This window comes from Syngnathus scovelli, chromosome 18, assembly GCF_024217435.2.
Source record: "Syngnathus scovelli strain Florida chromosome 18, RoL_Ssco_1.2, whole genome shotgun sequence".
Lineage (NCBI taxonomy): Eukaryota > Metazoa > Chordata > Actinopteri > Syngnathiformes > Syngnathidae > Syngnathus > Syngnathus scovelli.
The window spans coordinates 8426895-8447231 of NC_090864.1; the positions used below are offsets into that span (position 1 = coordinate 8426895).

General features: G+C 43.3%; 1 protein-coding gene across 1 annotated transcript; it reads right to left on the minus strand.

Moving 5' to 3' along the window:
- Window positions 1-5469: 5469 nt before the first annotated feature.
- On the minus strand, window positions 5470-19783 carry jcada (junctional cadherin 5 associated a). The gene is made up of 5 exons (XM_049748738.2): window positions 19569-19783; window positions 12510-13055; window positions 10854-11738; window positions 7451-10632; window positions 5470-7315 (listed from the first exon to the last, which is right to left on the minus strand). The coding sequence occupies exons 2-5, from the start codon at window positions 12887-12889 to the stop codon at window positions 7281-7283; spliced, it is 4482 nt and encodes a 1493-aa protein (XP_049604695.1). The 5' UTR covers window positions 12890-13055; window positions 19569-19783; the 3' UTR covers window positions 5470-7280.
- Between the last annotated feature and the right edge of the window lie 554 nt (window positions 19784-20337).

Consider the following 20337-nt stretch of genomic DNA (forward strand, 5'->3'; position numbering starts at 1 on the left):
ATGATGATGGCATCACAGGTGAGATCAAATCAGTCCACAAATGGAAGTCTACTAGAATGAACCTCTGTTTGCAAATAGCCAATGTAACATGGAGTATTTTTTTTTCAAAAATGTTATTAGGTGATGCATTTTCTCTGAATATAATTGACAGACAGATATTAAACTCTTTGCTGATTCCCGCTAACGCCTACTGGGCCTCTTTGACAACAAACTGCACACACAATGGGCACTTTCTTCACATGAAAGGATGGCAGAGGATTTAAAGGACTTGGACAGCGGGATGACAGTGCTGCTTGGAGCATGTGTCATATTTTTTTTTTTTTTTTTGTGGGGTGGGGGGGGCAAGCACCTTTGAGAGACTAAAGCCCTGTGCGAGCTACACTTTGAATGTAGATTTAGTTACACTGTATACGACTCCCAAAGAGTTCACAGGAGCCACTTATTTTTTGAAAATATGAATGTCTGGTTTGTTTTCCGGACACAATCTCGATCTTTTTATTTCTACTCTTCACAATTGGTGACGCTTTATATGACACCATGAGAAAAACATGACTTATATTCACATAATAATCCCAGGATGAACTTGTTTGTATACACAGTTCTGCTAAAAGCTTCTTTTTTTTTTTTTTTTCCACAAGCACCTCGAGGTCAACAGTAACCATGAGCAGACTTTTTTCTGATGTGGGAAGAAGATAACGCCTCACATGGTGAAAAGGAGGCCCGGAGCCAACACAACACCAACATTATTGGACAGATTTGTCTCTGTCTCTCTAGCCCTTCAACAACAATGACTGTATTCATTTGTGTGCACGTTCAAAGTAATATCAGTCACGTATGAGCTGGACAAACGCTGAGAGACTTTTCTTGTAAAGCGGGAAATCAAACGGCGGGATTTATCAGCGAGACATGGCCGCATTCCTCAACGACTGTGTTTGTTGTTTTAAAGTGCAGGCAGTGAAGGAGGCTGATGCTGCGTATTAAATATTATTTGACTATTTAGATGGGGGGGGGGGGGGGGGGGGGGGGTTGATCATCTCTGGACACTCCATTAGGTACAGTAGTCTGCCATGATGATGATTCTATTTTCAAAGAGTTTAATCACATGTATAGGAATTCAAACGGCCACTGCCCTTTTAACTCCACTGATGTTTTACTGCTAATAAAAGGTGTTAACAACAATTCCCTGGAGCTAGCGAGAGTGTGAGTGGATATGAATGTGTACATAAATTCAAAGAGTTTAATAGTCCAGTTAGCAAATATGAAGTAAAAAAAAAATGTTGCATTCATTGTTTGAGAACCTGACCTGGCCTCAGGGGGGCATCTCCCTCTTGACATCCAGACAAAGACCTTCTTAAAAGACTGGGACGGAAGAGAGAGAAATGAAGGGGACCCCCATCATGTTTGCTGACACAAGCCCAGCTGACGCCATCACTCAGGGGCATGATTCCATTTGTGTGGGAGTGTCCAAAATGAAATTATAAACTGGAGGTCAAGTTGGATATGTCTCATTCATGCAGTATTTATTTATTTTTTTAGGACCTATCAGTAAATAATGTGTATCATTGGATACTATGGAGAGATTTTCGTACTCAAAATAATAGTACTCGATATGAAGAAACTGGAGTTGAGATGATTCAACAGATGTGTTTTGGTTGGACTCTGCCTAGTTGGACATTTGACTTTCCTCAAAACACCAAAGGAAGACCTGATACGGAAGTGAGCCATCCAAAAATACACACACCACAATATCCTGAGCCAGAAGAGTTCCTGTCTTCTTTGTATTTAGTACCCCCCCCTCCATTCGAACCTCACAAGCGGTTTCTTGATGTGTTCCTGTGTATACCCTAGACACTTCCCTCTTTACATCCCCTGCCTCTCTTTCTCCCTGCTTCCTTTCTGAGGAAAACAGACAAGCCTTTAATAAAAAAAAAATAATAAAATAGTCTCTTGTGTTACTGGGATTGACTGAATAAACAAGGCAATGGTTTCCAGCTCTGACCACACGCATTAAATCTTTTTTTTTTTTCCCCCTTCAAATTGAAGACTTCTTGGCTGATAGCACAATGGCTCAATGAGCGCTGTGAGTGATCAGAACAAAAAAAAAAAAAAACATTGTGGTGAATAACGTGTGGTCGAGCTGTTTAGTATCGCAACACTAATATATATATATATATATATAAATATATATGTGTATATAAATATATATGTATATAAGTATATATGTATATAAATATCCATCCATCCATCCATTTTCTGAACCGCTTAGTCCCCACGGGGGTCGCGGGCGTGCTGGAGCCTATCCCAGCCGTCATCGGGCAGTAGGCAGGGGACACCCTGAACCGGTTGCCAGCCAATCGCAGGGCACACAGAGACAAACAACCATTCACACTCGCACCTAGGGACAATTTGGAGTGATCAATCGGCCTACTAAGCATGTTTTTGGGATGTGGGAGGAAACCGGAGTGCCCGGAGAAAACCCACGCGGGCTCGGGGAGAACATGCAAACTCCGCACAGGGAGGGCCGGAGGTGGAATCGAACCCGCACCCTCCTAACTGTGAGGCGGACGTGCTACCCAGTGCGCCACCGAGCCGCCTGTATATAAATATTTGTATATAAATATATTTGTATCTATAAATATACATATATATGTGTATATGAATATATTTATATATCTCTACACACACGTACACACACACTGCTTTTTCTAAAGAAAACACACCGAAATTGTTTAGCGGAGACTGCTGCACAGGCGCCAGTTGTTTGCATACACAGATGAGACAAACAGCTCTGTGTGTTGTCATGTGTGAATGTGCATTTATGTCAGCAAAGAGCGTGGAAAGAAGACAGCCTCCTCTGTCAAAGCCTTGTGACCTTCCTCATAGTTGAAATAAAAGGCAGGGAGCAGCATTTGTCGAAGGGGGGTCACAAACCTTTGTACAAAAGACGAGAGAAGTGAATGTGTTGCTGTGTTTGCTGAATTTAAAGTCATTTAGAATTTGTATAATACACAGTGCAAGACCTAATGGGTCAGAATGGTTGGCCATAAAAAAATTATGCAGAAAAGACTGGAAACAAGTCAAAATGAATGTCTACTCATATGAAATCATTTGCTTCTAGTTTCAAAGTGCGCCACCCGGGGTTTGGAGCCTCATGCCTGGCTCCTGGTAATGCAAACCTTTTGGCAAGGTGGGTCAACATAAAAGGAGCTAATGTCAAGTCAGAGTCAGTAGCACCCACCTGGCCTTCAAACCTTGCTCCTACAGTCTATTTTTCCTACTCTCAGTTTATAAAATAACACATTTTCAGCCTGCACCCTCAGTAGACAGCATTAATCTATAACAGTATGGTGTTGTTTATATTTCTCAACTGCAAGAACAACATTGCTCCTAAAGTAAACCTAATCTGTCTGTAATTGTAAACAATCTGTCACAGTAATGGCCACCGGGAAGAAATGAGGACCTCATGGCGAGGCCTCAAGTAACCAATCCCACTCGCGAAAGGCCCGCAAAGACTCGCCGCTATTGAAAAACCAACAACCTTCATGCAAAATGTTTCCTGTGTGCCTCCGTCTGGGGAAGGAAGGAACTCCGAGGAGCTTCCTGTCTTTGCTTAACTCTTTGAATAAAGTGTGAGGCGCCTAACTTAAAGCCCCCCCCCCCTCCCCTCCCTACTCTATCTGTGTGTCTATCTGTCTCTCCGCAGAGGGGGAGCGAGCAGAACCCCGACACCAAAGTAGGCCAGACTCTTTGGGCGAGATAAGGCAGGCAACAGGAAGGAGACAACCCAGAAGCTCACACTGCATGACATGACAGAGCCACTATTCATTTTTCTGGAAGTACCAAAAAAAAAAAAAAAAACATATCAGATGTTGCATAGGAAATGGGTAGAAAAAGTTTCATTTAAATCATTCAAGGCTTTGGAATCTAAAGTCTCAAAAGTCTACACACCCTTGTTCGAATGTTTTTTGTGATATATTGGACCAAGATGATTTTTTAAAAATATCCAACAAAGTGAAAAACTGAGATAATTTGGTAGTTTGCAGAAAAATGTCAAAAATTTGTTTTAAATGTTTGCATTTTGAGTTAAAAATCTAGAAGGCGGAGCTTGTGCCTCAGGACGCACAAACTTATTGGCGCCACCTTAGCCCAAACTCTTGTCATTGTCACCACACACATTTATCACTTGTTTCTTCTCATCGTCACACAGAAGCTGAGAACAATTGTGAGTAAACAAGAATGACAGTGGAAGAAGACTCTGTTTGCTCGGCCCTGTCCTCTCCCACACAAATTGCAAACAACCTTGTGTGTCTAGTAAAGGTGAGCGTTAACGGCGGCGGCGCTTAGGTCGGCACCGAGCAAACATGCTGGACAGACAGGAGCGATGATTAGAATCACACAGACAGTCAAGAAAAGTCAACATGAGGAAAATGAGATTCAAAGATTTAAAGGAAGAGCTGGGTTGCAACACTAGGCGACCAATCACAAGCCATTAACAACCATTTACACTCTTAGTGTCTTTAATCAGAATTAACAAGGTAGCATTCAGTGCCCCATTTTTTTTTTTTTAAACTCCACACAAGAGCAGGCACATTTTCCTTTTTTTAAGAATATCCTTGAATAAAATCAAACATTAAAATGAATCTTATCTATATGCAGATCTAGGAGCTGAAAGGTCAAAGTGAGTTTTATGCAGAATGGATTCAGGTTTTCCATTTAACTTATTATAGGCCACATTTGATTTTGGAGTCAATTTCACCAACTTGAAGTTTAACAATGCTTGGGGAATAGAGGATTAAAGAAAAAAAACGACAGAAGGACATTTGAGTTGACCCACCGGCACAGCTAGACACCAGCTCCAACACTAACCTTTGAAGTCATGCTCGGGTGGTGGCCTTGTAGGAGTGATGGTTTGTGTGGCCCTCATGCAGGGAACACAAGAGGAACTTGGGAGGAGGACGCCTGCATTGTCAGCAGCGGGGTTGCCTTCAACACGACATGTGCTCAATATGCTTTCGGTCCCCTGTGTCATGTGAGCACACCCTGTGTGACAAGAAGCAAAAGGCACCATGTTGTTATGAGGTCAAGGGTCAGCGTAGGGCGAAAATGCTCATTTATTAATTCTAGTGAGCATGGAGAGGCAAGTCTGGTTCTTGAGGGCTGCTGTCCTCCATATTTTCTGTTGCAACACACCTGGTTCAAATGATCAGGATTGTTATCCAGCTTCTGCAGACCTGACTCGACCTGAGTTGCCTACTCAGAATCATAAAGTTTATTATATGTGGGTTATTACATTTTTAAAGACATTACCACAAGAGGGAGACAAAAAAATAAATTTAATTTAGTATCACGTTTTGTTTTTGCTCTGCAACCATATTAAGATATTACAAAGTACTATGGCGCCATCTTCTGGATGATAATATCACTTCAGCCTTCTTTCGTGGAATCAACGCAGAGGAGAAACACAAGCTGTTTTTCATGCAAAGACTTTTATTTATGAATATTCTGTAATACTGTACAATAGCACACACTTGTCTCTAATTACGATCATTCTAAATGATCTATTTTATTGTAGACAAACATTGTGCCTTTTATAATTAGTTCCCTTTTCACAATCTAAAAATAACACGTTCTGCTTTAAATATGTAGAATACCTTTTTGAAAATAAAATATACATTATTTGAAATATAACAGTTGTTTATTGGGTTGACTATAGACCATAGTACCAAATGCATGTACTGGATATGCAAATACACTTCTCTGTAATTTCATGCACACGCACACACACGCACGCGCACGCACACTAAAACTAGAGATGGCGCACATTTAAAAAAAGATGCTATACATATCTTGTCTGTATGAAAATAGAAAATATCAAAGCAAGATGTGCACCAATCAGTTACAACTAATTTGCAGTACAAAAGACTAACGAGGATGACGAGACTAAAACAAAATAATGGACTTCTAAAATTCCACACTTGTAAAATCAAAATGATTCTACTGGGGAGAAAACAAGGAAACCAGTAGTTGCAGCTTTAAATTTTGGTATTAAACCTATTAAATGTCGATGTCCAATGCATAGCATAAAGTTTGGTTTTGGTATATTCCCAAATGTCTTATATTGCTATCCCAAAAAGCAAAGTCAGCTCTGCTCGAAACCTGTTAAATAAGAACTGATATGTCAACATACAATAATTGAAGACGTTTACAATGTTCTGTACATCATCACCGACACGTTCACCATATTCACTCGAGTTAAAAGAATTGATTTTACACACAAGTTAACCAAGAGTGTGAACAAGGCATACCTTTCATTCAACATAGCGGTATATTTATTATTTCCTGCAGAGAAGCACTTCTGAAATCACAGCTTGACTTCCAATGGCAAAACTGCCCACGAAATTTGATGGTAATTGGGAAAGTAGCACTCGAATTTTTGATTTATAATATGTGACTGATGCTAAAAGTGAAAACAAAAGATTATTGGTACACGACACAAATAAGCTGCACACTTTGACGTGGACATTTAAATGAAATCAGCTCGTTGAATCGTACTACTTGGAAACCGAGGCCGAAACATACAGTACGTTACTATATTGCTCTGAAGTGAAACTATTTTTTATTTTTATTTTTTAAAGACCACAGTGTTTCTCATTGCAACCCAGACTCTGAGTACATTCGCTATCATACACGTAGAAGAATAAAGAATAGAGGCTTCCATTATTAGTGTAACACTCAAATATTTAGAAAGAAATCTGAACATAGATAAGAAAATATACATTTGTTAAATCCATTTTTATAATCTAGATAAAATTTTGATACTTCTTTCTTATATTTACATTTGGTGAGGATTAATACTGATTGTAATGCAATACTGTTGCCTTTTTGTTTTCAATTGACCTGTTACATTTCTTTTGAAGAGCAGAAGCGCTTTTACATTCATAATTCAACACCGAGCCAGAAGGCAGAGTGCGGCGGGAAATAATGACGTGCACTGGAACAAAAGCAAAAAAAAAAAAAAAAAGAATATTTCAAAGGAAGGCAGTTTTCTTGGTGTAGCAGAGAAATATTTGAAGGGGGTGGCTGGAAGGACTCGGAGAATTGGCACCACCTTTTTTTTTTTTTTTTTGGCTGTTAAAATATTCCCGCAGCACCAGGAAAGTCCGATCGCTGAGGTTTGATATGTAACGATCTGACTAAGCCGCGGGAACTTTTTTTTTTTTTTTTCTTGGCAAAAAAGGTTAAGCAGGAAACGTTTCCACAGTGGTCGACGCAGTCGTGGGTTACACTCGCTCCACTCGACTGGGATCGTAGGAGTCTGTGGAATAAAAATATATAATTAAATAAAATTAAATAAATAAAAAATAAATAGAAATAAATACAAATAAAATGAAAATAAACCAGCATTAATCATAATTGTGCCAGTAAATGTGTCAACAACACTTGGACCCACCTGAGACATTTAGCATCTCCTCATCCTCCAGATTTGTGGGAGTCCCAGGGTTGAAGCTGAGCGGTAGTGTTATTTCTCTTTTGGGAACACTTCGAGGTTTAGGAAGCAGTGGAGGCTTCTGGAGCTTCATCCGACGCTTTGCTTTGGGCAACATGTCTACCTTCACGTCGTTTGTCGTTTGGCTTTTGCTAACTTCTGCTGCTTCGTGTTTGTCTGCGTTGTCAGGCTCTGCGTTTCCTTCAGGCTCTTCTGGTTTTGCTTCTCTTACTCCTTCGTTTATTGCTTTTAGTGCAAAATCTTCATCAGTCTGTTCTACCTCCTGTGATTTTTCACCTCCTTTGCATATATCTTCATTGTCTTCACCGGGTTGACAATCTTGGAGAGTTTCAGGCTCGACCGGAGAATCCACATCGGCCTCGTCCCTCCTTCCGTTCTGTGCCTTCACACCTTCATCACCTTTCCGTTTCTCCTCATCTTCAAGCTTTGGATCTTCCTGAACTGAGTTTTCCTCCCTAGCATCAGAATTACAATCCCTACTGGAATCAGAAGCTTTCAGGCTGAGGCGTCTGATCCGAGACACCGAGTGGAGTTCTTTGAGTCGGGCTATTCGGTCCGTGGTTGACCTGCCGCCGCCAGATGCATTGGCAGAAGAGTTTAGCTTATCTTGCAGGGCTTCGATGAATTTTTTCGAAGGTTGTGGTGTGATGGTGCCTTTATTTTCTCCTTTCCTCACCCTATCGGGAGTGATGGGGAGGGACAGTGAAAGATGACCTGGCGGGTATTCGGGCAGGTCCAGCACCACCGTTGACTGAGTGATGTTATCCTCATTGTGATTGTGCTTTTGTCTGCTGTCGTCAATTTGGTCTTCCCCTAACTTTGACACTTTGACCTCTCCCGTCTCGGTTCCCGGTAAAATCAGCGGTCCCTGTTCAACTTGCTCGGGCTCTTCGATCACATTCTCATCACCTTCGAGATGATCATCTCCAGGAGTTTCTACGTCATCACTCCTCTCTGACTTTCCCAAGGTTTCCATTGGAACGGTAATACCCAAAATTCTGGCAGCTCTCTCCTCCATTGATTCGTTTTCCGGTATTCCCTTTGCAGATTTGACTTCGTACAGACTACTAAGGTCCTCGGCGGGTAACGAATTGGCTTTCTCTTGAGTAAGCAAGTTCTCAAGGTGCATGTCTGCTATGGTTGACTCACAGTCATTCCCGTTTTCCTCGAAAACAAAGGAACTCAATTTGCAAATTTCATTCCTGCTCAAATTAAGCTCAGTCCTGCTTTGTGGCATTTTGTCTGAATCCGCTTTTTCTGGAAGCTCTGGATGTGTTCCGCTCTCGCTCGAAAGCTGGTCGTCGCGGTGGAGTTGGTTTGAAAGCAAGAGTGAGCGCTGCGTGGTCTCGCCGTGACCACCGGGGGTCTCGGTGTAGACGGTCAGCCCGACATCCCTTAGCAATGACTCCTGCGCCACGGGAATATCCTGCCTGTAAAGTTGCTTTGAATGACTTTGTTGAGGCGGTGAGGATTGTAACTTATCAGGTACGTCCGTCTGCGGTCTGGAGAAATCCTGTCGTGCGGCCACGGATTCCAAATCATTCGCAGAAGGAAAGGATTTGGATCTTATTTTGAGAACAGGTTTTTCTCTACCTGCTCCAAAATGCTTTCCCGAATGATAGCGGCCATTCCTTTTGTTCATCCCGTCTAAATCGTCGACCGAGCGACCGAGATGCCGCCTCTTGCTGATTGTGTCTTCCATCTCCTTATTGATGGTCTCCAGCTCACCGATGGCATCGAATGGCCGTCTGTTGACCGGCTTTAGGAGAAACTGACCAAAGGCCACTTGTTCAGCACACTCGGGAGGACTGCTCTTCTTTGGAGACGATGGCTTCTGGTCTCCTGAATCTTCCGGTTTGGATGGAGAGAAGATGTGTTGCTCAGAAGGTTGCGATGTTGGGCTGCCGCTGAGTCGGGAGAAGGCGCTGTTGCTGGAGGGATGGAGATTTTTCTGCCCAGCCATGGGATAGCCGTAAGAGGAACCGTTATCTGTTCCTACACCGCTGTCAGTCGTCGTGTCCGAGGCAGAATGAACAGGTTCTTGTCCTCCAGGTGGGCTTTGGGGTTCTGGACTTTTCACCACTGTCAAGGGTGAACCAGTCTGGGTTTCCTGGTTACGGTATTGATTTCCTGGCCAGGAGCCGGTATAGCACATCTGCTTGTCGTCATTGGCTTGAAGTGCCCAGGCGTCTATGATCTCCTTCCTTAAAGGAGCCCTCTTGTAATTCCTCAGCGAGGAAGTGCTGGTGGTGTGAAAATGTGAGTAGTGGACTTTGATGGGCATCTCGTTGACGGACTTGCTCCGCAGGCTATGGGTCTCCTTGAGGCCAACAGCGAAGGTTTCTGTATTGGTCATGGTCAGACTTCGTGCTGTGTCGTTGTTGTTTTGATCTGCTGATGCGTCTTTGTTAAGGTTAGTTGGTGTGTGAAGGGGAACAGACACAAGGCAGAAGATGGTCTCACTAACTCTTCTCTTTGTATTTCTGTTATTCTCCAACCCTGATTCTGGGACAATTTTCTTGACTTGTGTGATGGTTTCTGCGAAGACCTGATCTAAACTGGACCCCTGGCGAGATGCTGCTCTTCTTATTGGGGCCTGAAAGGCGGAAGATGGCGATGGAGGAGGACGTTGGTTTTTGGAATATGTGTTACAATTTTGGTCAGTTGCTGAGAAGTTATCGACAGTCGCTTTGTGCAAATTGCTGTGCCACCTCTTATTGTCATTGTCAAAGTCACATGAAGACGTCTGATTAGCATCGCTGGCCAGTTTGGCAGCGATAAAAGGCCCCGCCGACGGGGGCAAAAAGGCACTTTTGCCGGATGCGGGCTCCGACGTGGTGGTGGTGCTGGGTAGTTCGTTGCGGATGTGACGTATCTTGTCGGCGTCCGTCAGAGAATTACCGCCGAGAGCTGAAGAAATGTGTCGTATGCGGGGATCGTCGAAGGAGATATATTGCACTCCTCCACCTGGATGCTCTTGCGAAGTACATACAGGATGGAGCTGCTTGTGGCCTGCAATGCACTTCTCTCGGGATGACTCGGACCAAGAACCCGCTGGATGTCGAGTGATCCAATGGGATCCATCTGGAGCCACGTGGATCTGCTGGTATACGTCACCTCTGTACCTAAAATTAAAGAAAAAAAATTGCTACGTGGGAGGAACAGAAATATTTGACATATGATTTCAAGGATTATGTAACAAACTGTAAAATAAATCAAATGCAGGGTTTACGAGCTAATTGAATTCATAATTAGGTTTTTAGGTGCGCCTTATAGTCCGGAAAATACGGTATATATAAAAAATAATAATAATAAAAAAAAAAAAAAAAAGATAATCAGCCCTTACCTGTAATCAACTGCAATCTCACCATATCCCCGACGCCCTCCTATAATCACAGGAGCTCTTTTGTACGATGGGGGTGGGATGTATCCTGGAGGTCCAGAATCCTGTGCAAAATAGTCTAGTGGAGCATCACCTGTCCGTATGATGGGAAGAGGAGTCCTGTCCCTGCTATGGGAAATAACCGAGTCTCTCCCAGACAGCAACTCACAGCTTCCCCTGATCTGCTGGTGCATTTCGTAAGAGGGAGGTCTAGGGGGTCGAGTGAATCGGGGTTTTGGCGTTAACGATAACTGGTTGGCACTTGCCGGCCTGCCGTTCTCCGGCCAGCGTGGCGCCCGGTAAAGGTCATGTTGTGACAGCGGATGGCCGTTAACCCGTCTGTACAAGTCCTGACCGCACGAGGACATGTCCACATATTGCAGGCTCTCAGGTCGCAGCATCCTGGGCATGGACTGGGATTTGGCTTTGGTCCTGGGGTGGACTACCATTCCCTCTGGTGTCCTGGCGTGGAGCCGCTGCTGCTCCTGTGCCCAACGTTCGCCCTCACTCTGCGACATCTGGCGACTAAAACTGACAGCTGGACGCCACTCATCTGTCCCCAGGCTCTGGCACTTCCTCTCAGAGGCCACCCTCCACTGTTTGAGAGCCGCCTCTCTTTCTTTAGCACGAGCCTGTACCTGGGCCGCCCAGCGTTGCCGCTCCTGGGCTACTCTCTGACGTTCCTCCGCGGGCGGCTCTTGACCTCTTGCTTGCTGACTTCCCTCTGGTCTGTTATGTTCCCCTCTGTGGTCCGCATAGTCCAGAAGCACAGTAAAGTCCTGGCCTCTCCTTCTCCAGAAGGACACATCCTTGGACTGCATCTGTTGACCTCTGCTGCCATCACAAAACCTAAGAGGTGAAAAGAAATGGTTAATACAAATTCCACTTCCACTAGATGGTGACAGATCTCCATGGCTTTTTTCATGAACCGCCATACAAAAACATTTCAAAGCGATTGTGACAACATCTGATTTGTGCTGCCTTCAAAATGACTGACTGACCGGCAGCACTAACAAGATGCATGTATGTGCACCCCATCAAGGCTGAAGCCTTGACCGCCCTCAACATTGGAATCTATAATGACCTCTGGGCAGTCGTGTGCTGTGGGAAAGCTGGCGAGTAAAGCAAAACCAAAAAATCAAAACGGCCGTGGTTATTTTACTGGCTGGAGGCAAAACAGGATTTGAAAAATGTCTGAGGAAAGAAATAACATTAACAAATCGAACTGATTGTTTGGACATAGGGATGCCCGTTTTTTCTTTGTCTCAGTTATTAAACAAGCTAGTGCGAATAGGCAAACGAAACAGCTCTGTTCAAAAAATAAAATTCAATTGCCTACCCAAGAGGACTTCAAAATTGCGTAACACCAAACTCAGCTAAATATAACTCATTCTCATATACATTATGCATTTAACCCAATATAGACGTTGTATTATTGATGAAGTGTAATCTTGAATTAGGCGGGATTCTGGAGTTTGACATTTGGCCGTTTTGAAGAGAGCTCGGCAAAAAAAAATCTACTCCTGCTCTGTCATTATTCGGTAGGGGACAACAATAATTACGTGGTTCCATTGGTCAGCAAATTACAGCACCCATGTGACAAGCCAGAATTTATCATACCCGCTGTCTGACGTCAGCGACTCTCCAAAGGAAGGCGTTTCAACTTGGCCCTGGATTTCAACCTCCTGCCTGGATTGGCTCCTCTCCCTGGGTTCGACGTTGTTGTTGGGGCAGCTAGTTCCAGTCGCGGCCAGGTACCCTTGAGGAGTCCTGCTTCCACAATTGTTTGCATACGTCACTCTCAAGCCTCGTTCGTAGCCGTTGAGTGTCCTGCTACTGGGCCTGCTCCCGGAACCCGCATTGTGTTTATTGTAAGATGGAGGTGAAGAAGACGAGGGCGTCTGGCGGGATGAGGGGGTTGGGGTCGGGGTGGTGGAGGCGGAGGTATGCTTGGGGAGCTTATATCCATGAGAAATGAGGAGGTCCTCCACGCTGTACATGTTCGCATTTGATTATGCTGGTGTGTTTCCTCTTTTCCCCCCTTCTTTGTGTTTTTTCCGCTTTTTTGGGGGGGCGAGAAAGGTAGGTCGGTTGTCAAGGCGTCGCCGCTTCTTCCCCGTGTGCAGCGGCAGGATCACCGGCACAACTGCGCAGCCGAGGCCATCACTGAGTAGAGAAGAAAGGAGGAGATGATGTAAAAAGACAACCAAAAACCATAAAATTTAATAAAATTAATTAAAAATAAATAAATAAATCTGATTTACAAGGACCCTTCTAACATAACACAGCACGAGAAGTGAATGTTCATTACTTGGTTCACGTCAAGCACCGAAACTGTCTACATGCAAAATTCTGGTGGATGAAGAAGTAAATAAAAAATAAAAACACCATCGTCAGCAAACTGCAGGATGCGAAAAGTCATAGATGAAACTGATGCTTCTGTATATCACAAGGACAAGCGAGCGATCGTATTCATTTCTGCTCCACATCCTCATCCACACTCTTGGGGTTTTTCTTTTGCATCTCAAAAGCATTTCCTTCATCTGGGAGGATAAAAAAGCCGATTTCAAAGCTAAAAAAACTGGAATTCCCCAAGAAACTACAAGTGCCGAGAAATGCAGTCACTAAACTAAAACGTGGAAGAAAAAAATTAACTGAAGACAAACTTCACAGCAATCCCATCATAGCATGCAAATATAGATTTTTTTTTGTGCGGTATTAAAAAATTCAAGATCCGACTGACGATAGCCATGGTGCATCTGTTAATGATGTCTTGCCCTCGATGAAGTCATACTTGGTGCCTTGTCAACAGGACACATGCACCAAAATGTATTCATTTGTTTTGCGACTCAGGGATGGAAAAAAACAAGATTTATAATAAAAAAGGGCCTTGACTCACTCTCCCCACTATATGTCCTTGATCCTTCTTCTCTCCGTGTACCTGAACCTTAGAAGAGCCTACAACGAGATGATTAACAGGATCCAAGAGCGTGAAATGCCGCTCTTTGTATGTACGGCCCCTTAATACGATTAATATTTTTTTTCCCCATTTAAAACCTTAAACCTGTTAGCTTTGGTGGATTGACTCTTGCCTCTTACCCAGTTAAGTTAAATTTCACTCCCTTCCATTTGCGTAATCTCCTCAAGGAGAAGACGAGCTGGAAGTTTCTGAAGTGAACAATGTCAAAACAATGACATCATTTGATTTGGTTTATTGCTTTGGCCTGATTATCACTCACAGACTACAAAACTGTCAAAATGCTGTGTAACAAATAAGAAAAAAAATGTCCTTGATGGGCTGTGTGTTTCATTTTTGATAATATGTGTTTCTGAATCTCAACATGACTTAAATGTAACGCTCGCTCAGACTGCGTCCTTCGTTTTCAATGTTAAGACTGAAAAAACTACTAAGAGCATATTTAATTCGCAAATAAACTCATTAGAAGCGTGTCAAGCTCCATTTAAGGCTGTTTACGAGAATTTGGCTTGAGGTTGTAAATACACTGAATTTTATTTTAACAGAAATATGGATGCTCAGATGAATAAAGCTATTTTGGTTCCTTTTTGTGATTAAGTCAGGAATAAAAAGAATCGTATCAGTATAATTAAATTAGGTCAAGGGGCCATATTTAATATGATAATCCACCTTACCTTGTGATAAAATCCATTTACATATAAACCTGTTTTAAGTGAAGATCCATATGATGTCTGATCCTAACTTAATCCCTAATCTGAGGCAATTTATCTTGATGACACCAATAAACGAGGATTATCTCCATCATCGGTTAAAGTGAGGATTTCCTCCTGTAAAATGATCTGCTTGCAAACTAGTCCCCCGCCCTAACTCTTCCTTTCCCATGACAAGCTGAATTTAAATACTGCTAATGCTGTTATGCAATGGAATTACTCATTTTATATCAAGTAAAACCTTGGATTGAAGGAACGCTACGCAACAATGCTCGACGTTCATCCCCCCCCGCTACACAAAAAAACATTGTGTTCCGTGACAATACCCTCTTGTGTGGAAAATGGATGGCATTGTGGTTGCTTGGATATGGCAAGTGGAAAAAAGAAAAAGTGCTGTGTTTTAGTTGAAAGCGCTCACTCAGGAAGGGGGGGGGGATGAAATAGTTGATATGGATAACATACACTGCTAAGCGAGCTAAAAATAAACAGAACCACATGAGGGCTGGCATTTCCCCACAGACGACCCTCGCACCACCCCCACGTGTTCTCGTCTCATCAGCCACAACATTTTTACTGGCGACGCAATTGAAAATACGGGTATGAGGTCGTAAGAACAAATATCAAGGCCTCGCTCCCACAAAAAAAAAAACAATCAGAAATATTTTTGGCTGGGCACACATGACTGGGCTGCGGGAGCATGACGGCTTGCAGGTTGACAGTTTGGTGTCACCTCATTTACCGTACGGCCGAACTAAGATGAGGGAGAGCAACACAGTACTGGATGGAGTCATATAAAAAAAAATAATAGATCGCAAAATGGGTACTGAGTTGTCTTCAAACATGGCAAAAAAAACGTCTGTGTTCAAAACAAATTGAGTGAAAATGATTTACGCGATCAAACGGCATAAAAGACCTCAAAGCATCCAAACGAGTCTAAAACACCAAAACAAAGACAATCACCTAAAAATATTCCACAAGAGCCGCACCTCTCCACATTGTTCCCAGTCTCCTTGGATCTAAAAAGACTCCCGAGCTGGGTGTGTACTTGGCTGCTCTCCGGTTCCGCATCTGTTTGGACTGTTCGTACGCTGACCCATCTTTTGGAACGACAGCCCATCGCATTCAACAAACAGCTACAGATTGTTTATCCAGGTGACAACATGGTGTTCATTGAAGGTCCTGAATGTTTCCAATCAGGCTTCTGTTTGTCCAGTGAAAACACGTCAGAGACTTGTTTTTAACACAAGCTTGTTTGACAAACACCCAAGTTGACTTTTAAGTCTTGTTTAACTTCACTTAAGCTGCACGCTAACCCAACAATAACACCCAACGTGCATGTCGGCCTTGGTTGCCTTGAGAATTAGCTCATGTAGAAAGGTTAGCCAAAAGACATATATTTGAATTTTTTTTTTTAATCGTCTCCCTTGGCGACAGTTTTGCTCATGCGTGGGCGGCTAAAATATTCCCCCCTTTGTTGCCGAATTCGGTTCACAACTTATTTTAACCGGCTGGCAGCAAATTTAAAAATCAGGAGGGGTAGACTATTTTAATTCCACCAATACATCACAGGGTACAACATTACAGTCTGGCCCTTGATTCTTTTTTGTACTTGGTCTAGCCAAATAACTGTCCCCCGGACTTAATGGATGACAAAAACCCGGCGCAGAGCTGTGCAACAACTTCTAACATATCAATGAAGTGATTTTCCATTACTGAGCTCATCATGAGATTTTCAGCCCAATGCACCCACATTTAAAAGGATGTTTGGGTTGGGCTGGGCATTTGTACTGCAGCCAGCATTTTAAAATGAGAAAAGATAAAGGCAAGGTCATTAGGCACGCTAATCCACAAACACACAGTAGGCTTCACCTGCACTTAGCTATTCCCAATCCATGCCGTGTCCTAATTAGCGTCTGTCAAGGTCCGGCGGGTTGCTGGAGATGACATGGGCATGTTTAGCAGCCAGAAGCGGACTGATCAAAGGGTTAGCATGCTATGACATTTTCCTAATAAGATTCCGACTCTTGCGACTCTTCCGACTCTAGATAAGGTGGATGCAAAAAAATACTGGAAGATTGAATAGTAAAATTGATTTCAACTTAAGCATTATTTAATAAACAACTTGCTTATTCCTTATCGCACACTCCGTTTTGCTTCAAGGTCGTGATTCATGAACAATAAACTAAATTCTTGACAAGCAATTAAATGTTTAATCATTTATCGGGTTTATTCCTTGAGGCCATGTATGATACCACGACAATGCGGTATGAACCCCCCCCCCCTCCCTCTTCTGTCCCTTGCTGCCCTGCCTCTTTAAACATTCATTCATTATACAACGCTACATTAGATTTATTTCTATTGTGCAAGTGAGTGTTATCATTAACAATTTGCCGGGGGAGTGATCACATTAGTCATAACGCCAAACACGCATGCCCGTGTTTCTACATCACGTGTTTTTTTTTATTTTTTTTATTTCACTTTGAATTATTATTTGGAAAAAAAAAGGGAAACTGCTTGCCTGTATCTGCGACTGCACAGATTACTGTCGAGTGTTTTTTTTTTTTATGCACCACTTGTGATTTCCATCGACCTTTCACATTTTTGAGATTCCATTGCACGTCATTTAGACAGACAGCACTGCATTCGGGTCTTTGTGCATAAATTTAAATGTGAACCAGATAACAGGTGGGATGAAAGGATTCTCACACACTCATGAGGGAAGGCATGGCTGTGGAAAACTGCGATGTAAACAAGTGAAAACAAATAGTGAGGCCACATTGGAATAAATTGACGCTAAGGAAGCGGAGAGCAGGCAGATGGCCCGAACATATGGCCGGCTTCCAATCGGGATGGAACAATATACACAGCAAACGTTTCACATTTCACGCCGCAGCTCTGGCGTCTCGCTCTTAAGAGGCAACGCTGGCAGATGTCAGCGGCGTTCACATGTTTCTGCACGGCTACATCCGTGAGCCTCGTCCTGCCCGCCTGCTTGCGTCACCTCAGCTCTGACATCACGTGTGACATCATACAGGAGCTCCGAGGGGATCCCTGTAGCTAGGCAAACATCCGATGACATTCAAAAAAAAAAAAAAAAGCTACGGTTTTAGCCAGCCAATGGCCAGACTAATATTCTGTGTGCACTTGGCCTTGAAATAATGCTGAAGACAGACAAAGTGGGAGGGGGGTAAAAATGGGATAGTCTGTCAGCGTGGTCAATGAACCAAGGAAAAGTAATAATCCAAGGGGAAAGGGAAGTTCAGGGATATCACACTACCTTGCAAAAAAAAAAAGAGGTTCGCCCACCCTACACTTATCGCTGGCTCGGGTTTGGCCCACTCATAAAAGTTTGACTCATTTTGGAGCTGTGAAGGGCCCCTCCAAACATGCTGAGCAAACCTTTCTTCCACATGCTGGAAGGAATTAATGAGCTGCTTCCTTCTTAATACCCAGCCCATCCCCCAAACTCACCGTACTTCACCCCCTGAGGACTTCTAGCAGGGTCTTCACACGCCAACCCAATATCAGGGATGTGTGAAAAACCAGCAACCATAGTTATGGTTTCTTTCTCCCTCTTAGCTAGTCTTGGACCATTTGCTGACATTTACTAACTAGCTTTTAATACGTACTCACTGAGCTATGAAAGGTCAAAAACTAACAGATATTGCTCCAGGGCAATACCATAAATACTGTATAAACAACACTACTGAAAATAATCATACTTGAGGCCATGGATGACCAAGTCGAGGGGAGACATTATGTTTACGATGCAACTGAACTAGACTTTGCATCCAGTCTTACATGGACTAAAATTCAATATCCCATTTTGCACACTTGCCTTTATAGAGCAAAGTGCAGGTCCATCACCCTTAGATGAATATTAATACCAATTTAATTTCGACAAGAGTTAAGGATGGCCTCACTTAGCAGTCTGCATGAGCGAAGGTCATCAGTGGCCAGCATGCTTGCAGGTAAGACAAAGTGACAACATGCAAAGCAACCATTTGTCATCAGCCGAGCTCCATTTCATGCATTTTGTCGCACATGCACGAATCCGCGTGTTTTGACTGTTTTGTTATGAAATGGACTGACAGGCACCTCTCAGGTTGCTACTAAAACACACTCGTGCCAAAAAAAAACAAAAAAAAAAAACGCGCACCAGCTCGACTCCCTTCAACGACTCCCTATTTTGACTTTCATTGCTGTCCGGTTGAAATGCAGTCAAAGCGTGACGTAGAATGTAAATGTTAAACTAATCGGGGGCGTCCTTGGCTAAATTCGGCATGCACGTGACCCGACATACAGTAAATGATGGCTCGGTTGTTTTAACTCTCATGTCGCCCACCCACTGTGGATAAAAATTCAAAATTGTACAACTTCTGCAGATTCCTAAGCAATATCTGAGGATGCATTACATTTCTGAGACAGAAATTAGATTAGGACCGTATGATATTAATTCCGTCAGATACCTCCATTATTATCGCTGTCTATAATATCGGGGTGCTAGGACAGGGGAAATTGCGTAATTTGGATGGAGTTTGGCCTCTCATCCACCGAACGATGAGCTAACGTTAGCGTGACTAGCTCCATCATAGCAATCTTTAACCTTCAGCTGATAGGAAAAAAAAAAAAAAGAGCGCGTCCCCGTCAAATAATAAGAATAAATAAATAAATAATCAAATCCCAAACGCACCGCACCGCGCAAGTTATAAATCCGATCTGTGCACGCTGCGCTCGTGCACATCCGCCGCGTTATGTCTACTCTGAAAAGTGACACAAAATCTGAACCGAATGGCCCCTTTTCCGACGCTACGAGATGCGGACGAAGCCGGGTAGGAGAGTGTGGAGGAGGCTGGATTGAAGTTGAAGAGACCGCTGGAAATGTTGAGTGACGCGCGGATGCGACTCAGCCTCCGATGGCTCCCGGGAAAATAGCACACGCACAAAATAATAACAAAATGATGCATGCAAAGGACTTTGCACGGAATTTACCTGAGGAGCGTGTCGTTGCATTGGCGCCTCGGTGCCAAGCTCTCATCCCTGCCGCTGCTCCGGACGGAATGAGCGAGCTCGGATGTGCGGAGGGAACAGCCCCCTCACGACGATCGGCGCTCATGAGCATCCCGCCTCCGCTCCAGTGGGCAGGCAGCTGGCTGGATGCAGCGGCGCTCAATGGTAATGCCAAATGACTGTACAGTACACTCAGCGTTTCATCTATCCAATGCTGCAAATGTTTGGAGTTAACCTTTTTGCCAGCTACTGTAGAAGAAGGATCGATCCAAAACGCATCTGAGAGATCTTTAGGGACTAGCAGCGGTTAATGAATAATTAACCTCCACACATCCTTGACCGTGAAATTGCTCGAGCCAATCAAAATGTACAGCTGCACACGTAATCTGGATGGAAAAACGTGGCCTTAACCAAGATGCAGCCTTGCATTTAGTGCATACGGTGGGTACCTACAAACCTACCGTATTTTCCGGACTATAAGGCGCACCTTCAATGAATGGCCCATTTTAAAACGTTGTCCTTATATAAGGCGCACCGGACTATAAGGCGCACCATTAATGCTTCATGTTAGATTGTTAATCCAAATCAAATCATTCTCCACTGTATCTTTTTTATTTCAACTTCAGACGCAACAAATTACTTTATAATCACAAAATAATCATCCATAGTGTTTTTGATTCATGATTCATAGTCTTCAGCGGGCCACCTGTGATTGATTTCATGACACAATGCTTCGGGTTCAGTTTAAATT

Bases quoted from the DNA above. Each gene is read 5' to 3' on its own strand.
- jcada (XM_049748738.2), bottom strand. From the start codon at position 12,889: ATGTACAGCGTGGAGGACCTCCTCATTTCTCATGGATATAAGCTCCCC. The intron at 11,739-12,509 runs GTATGATAAATT...TTCACCTCTTAG, and splicing joins TCGCTGACGTCAGACAGCGG to GTTTTGTGATGGCAGCAGAG. The intron at 10,633-10,853 runs GTAAGGGCTGAT...CTTTAATTTTAG, and splicing joins GAGATTGCAGTTGATTACAG to GTACAGAGGTGACGTATACC.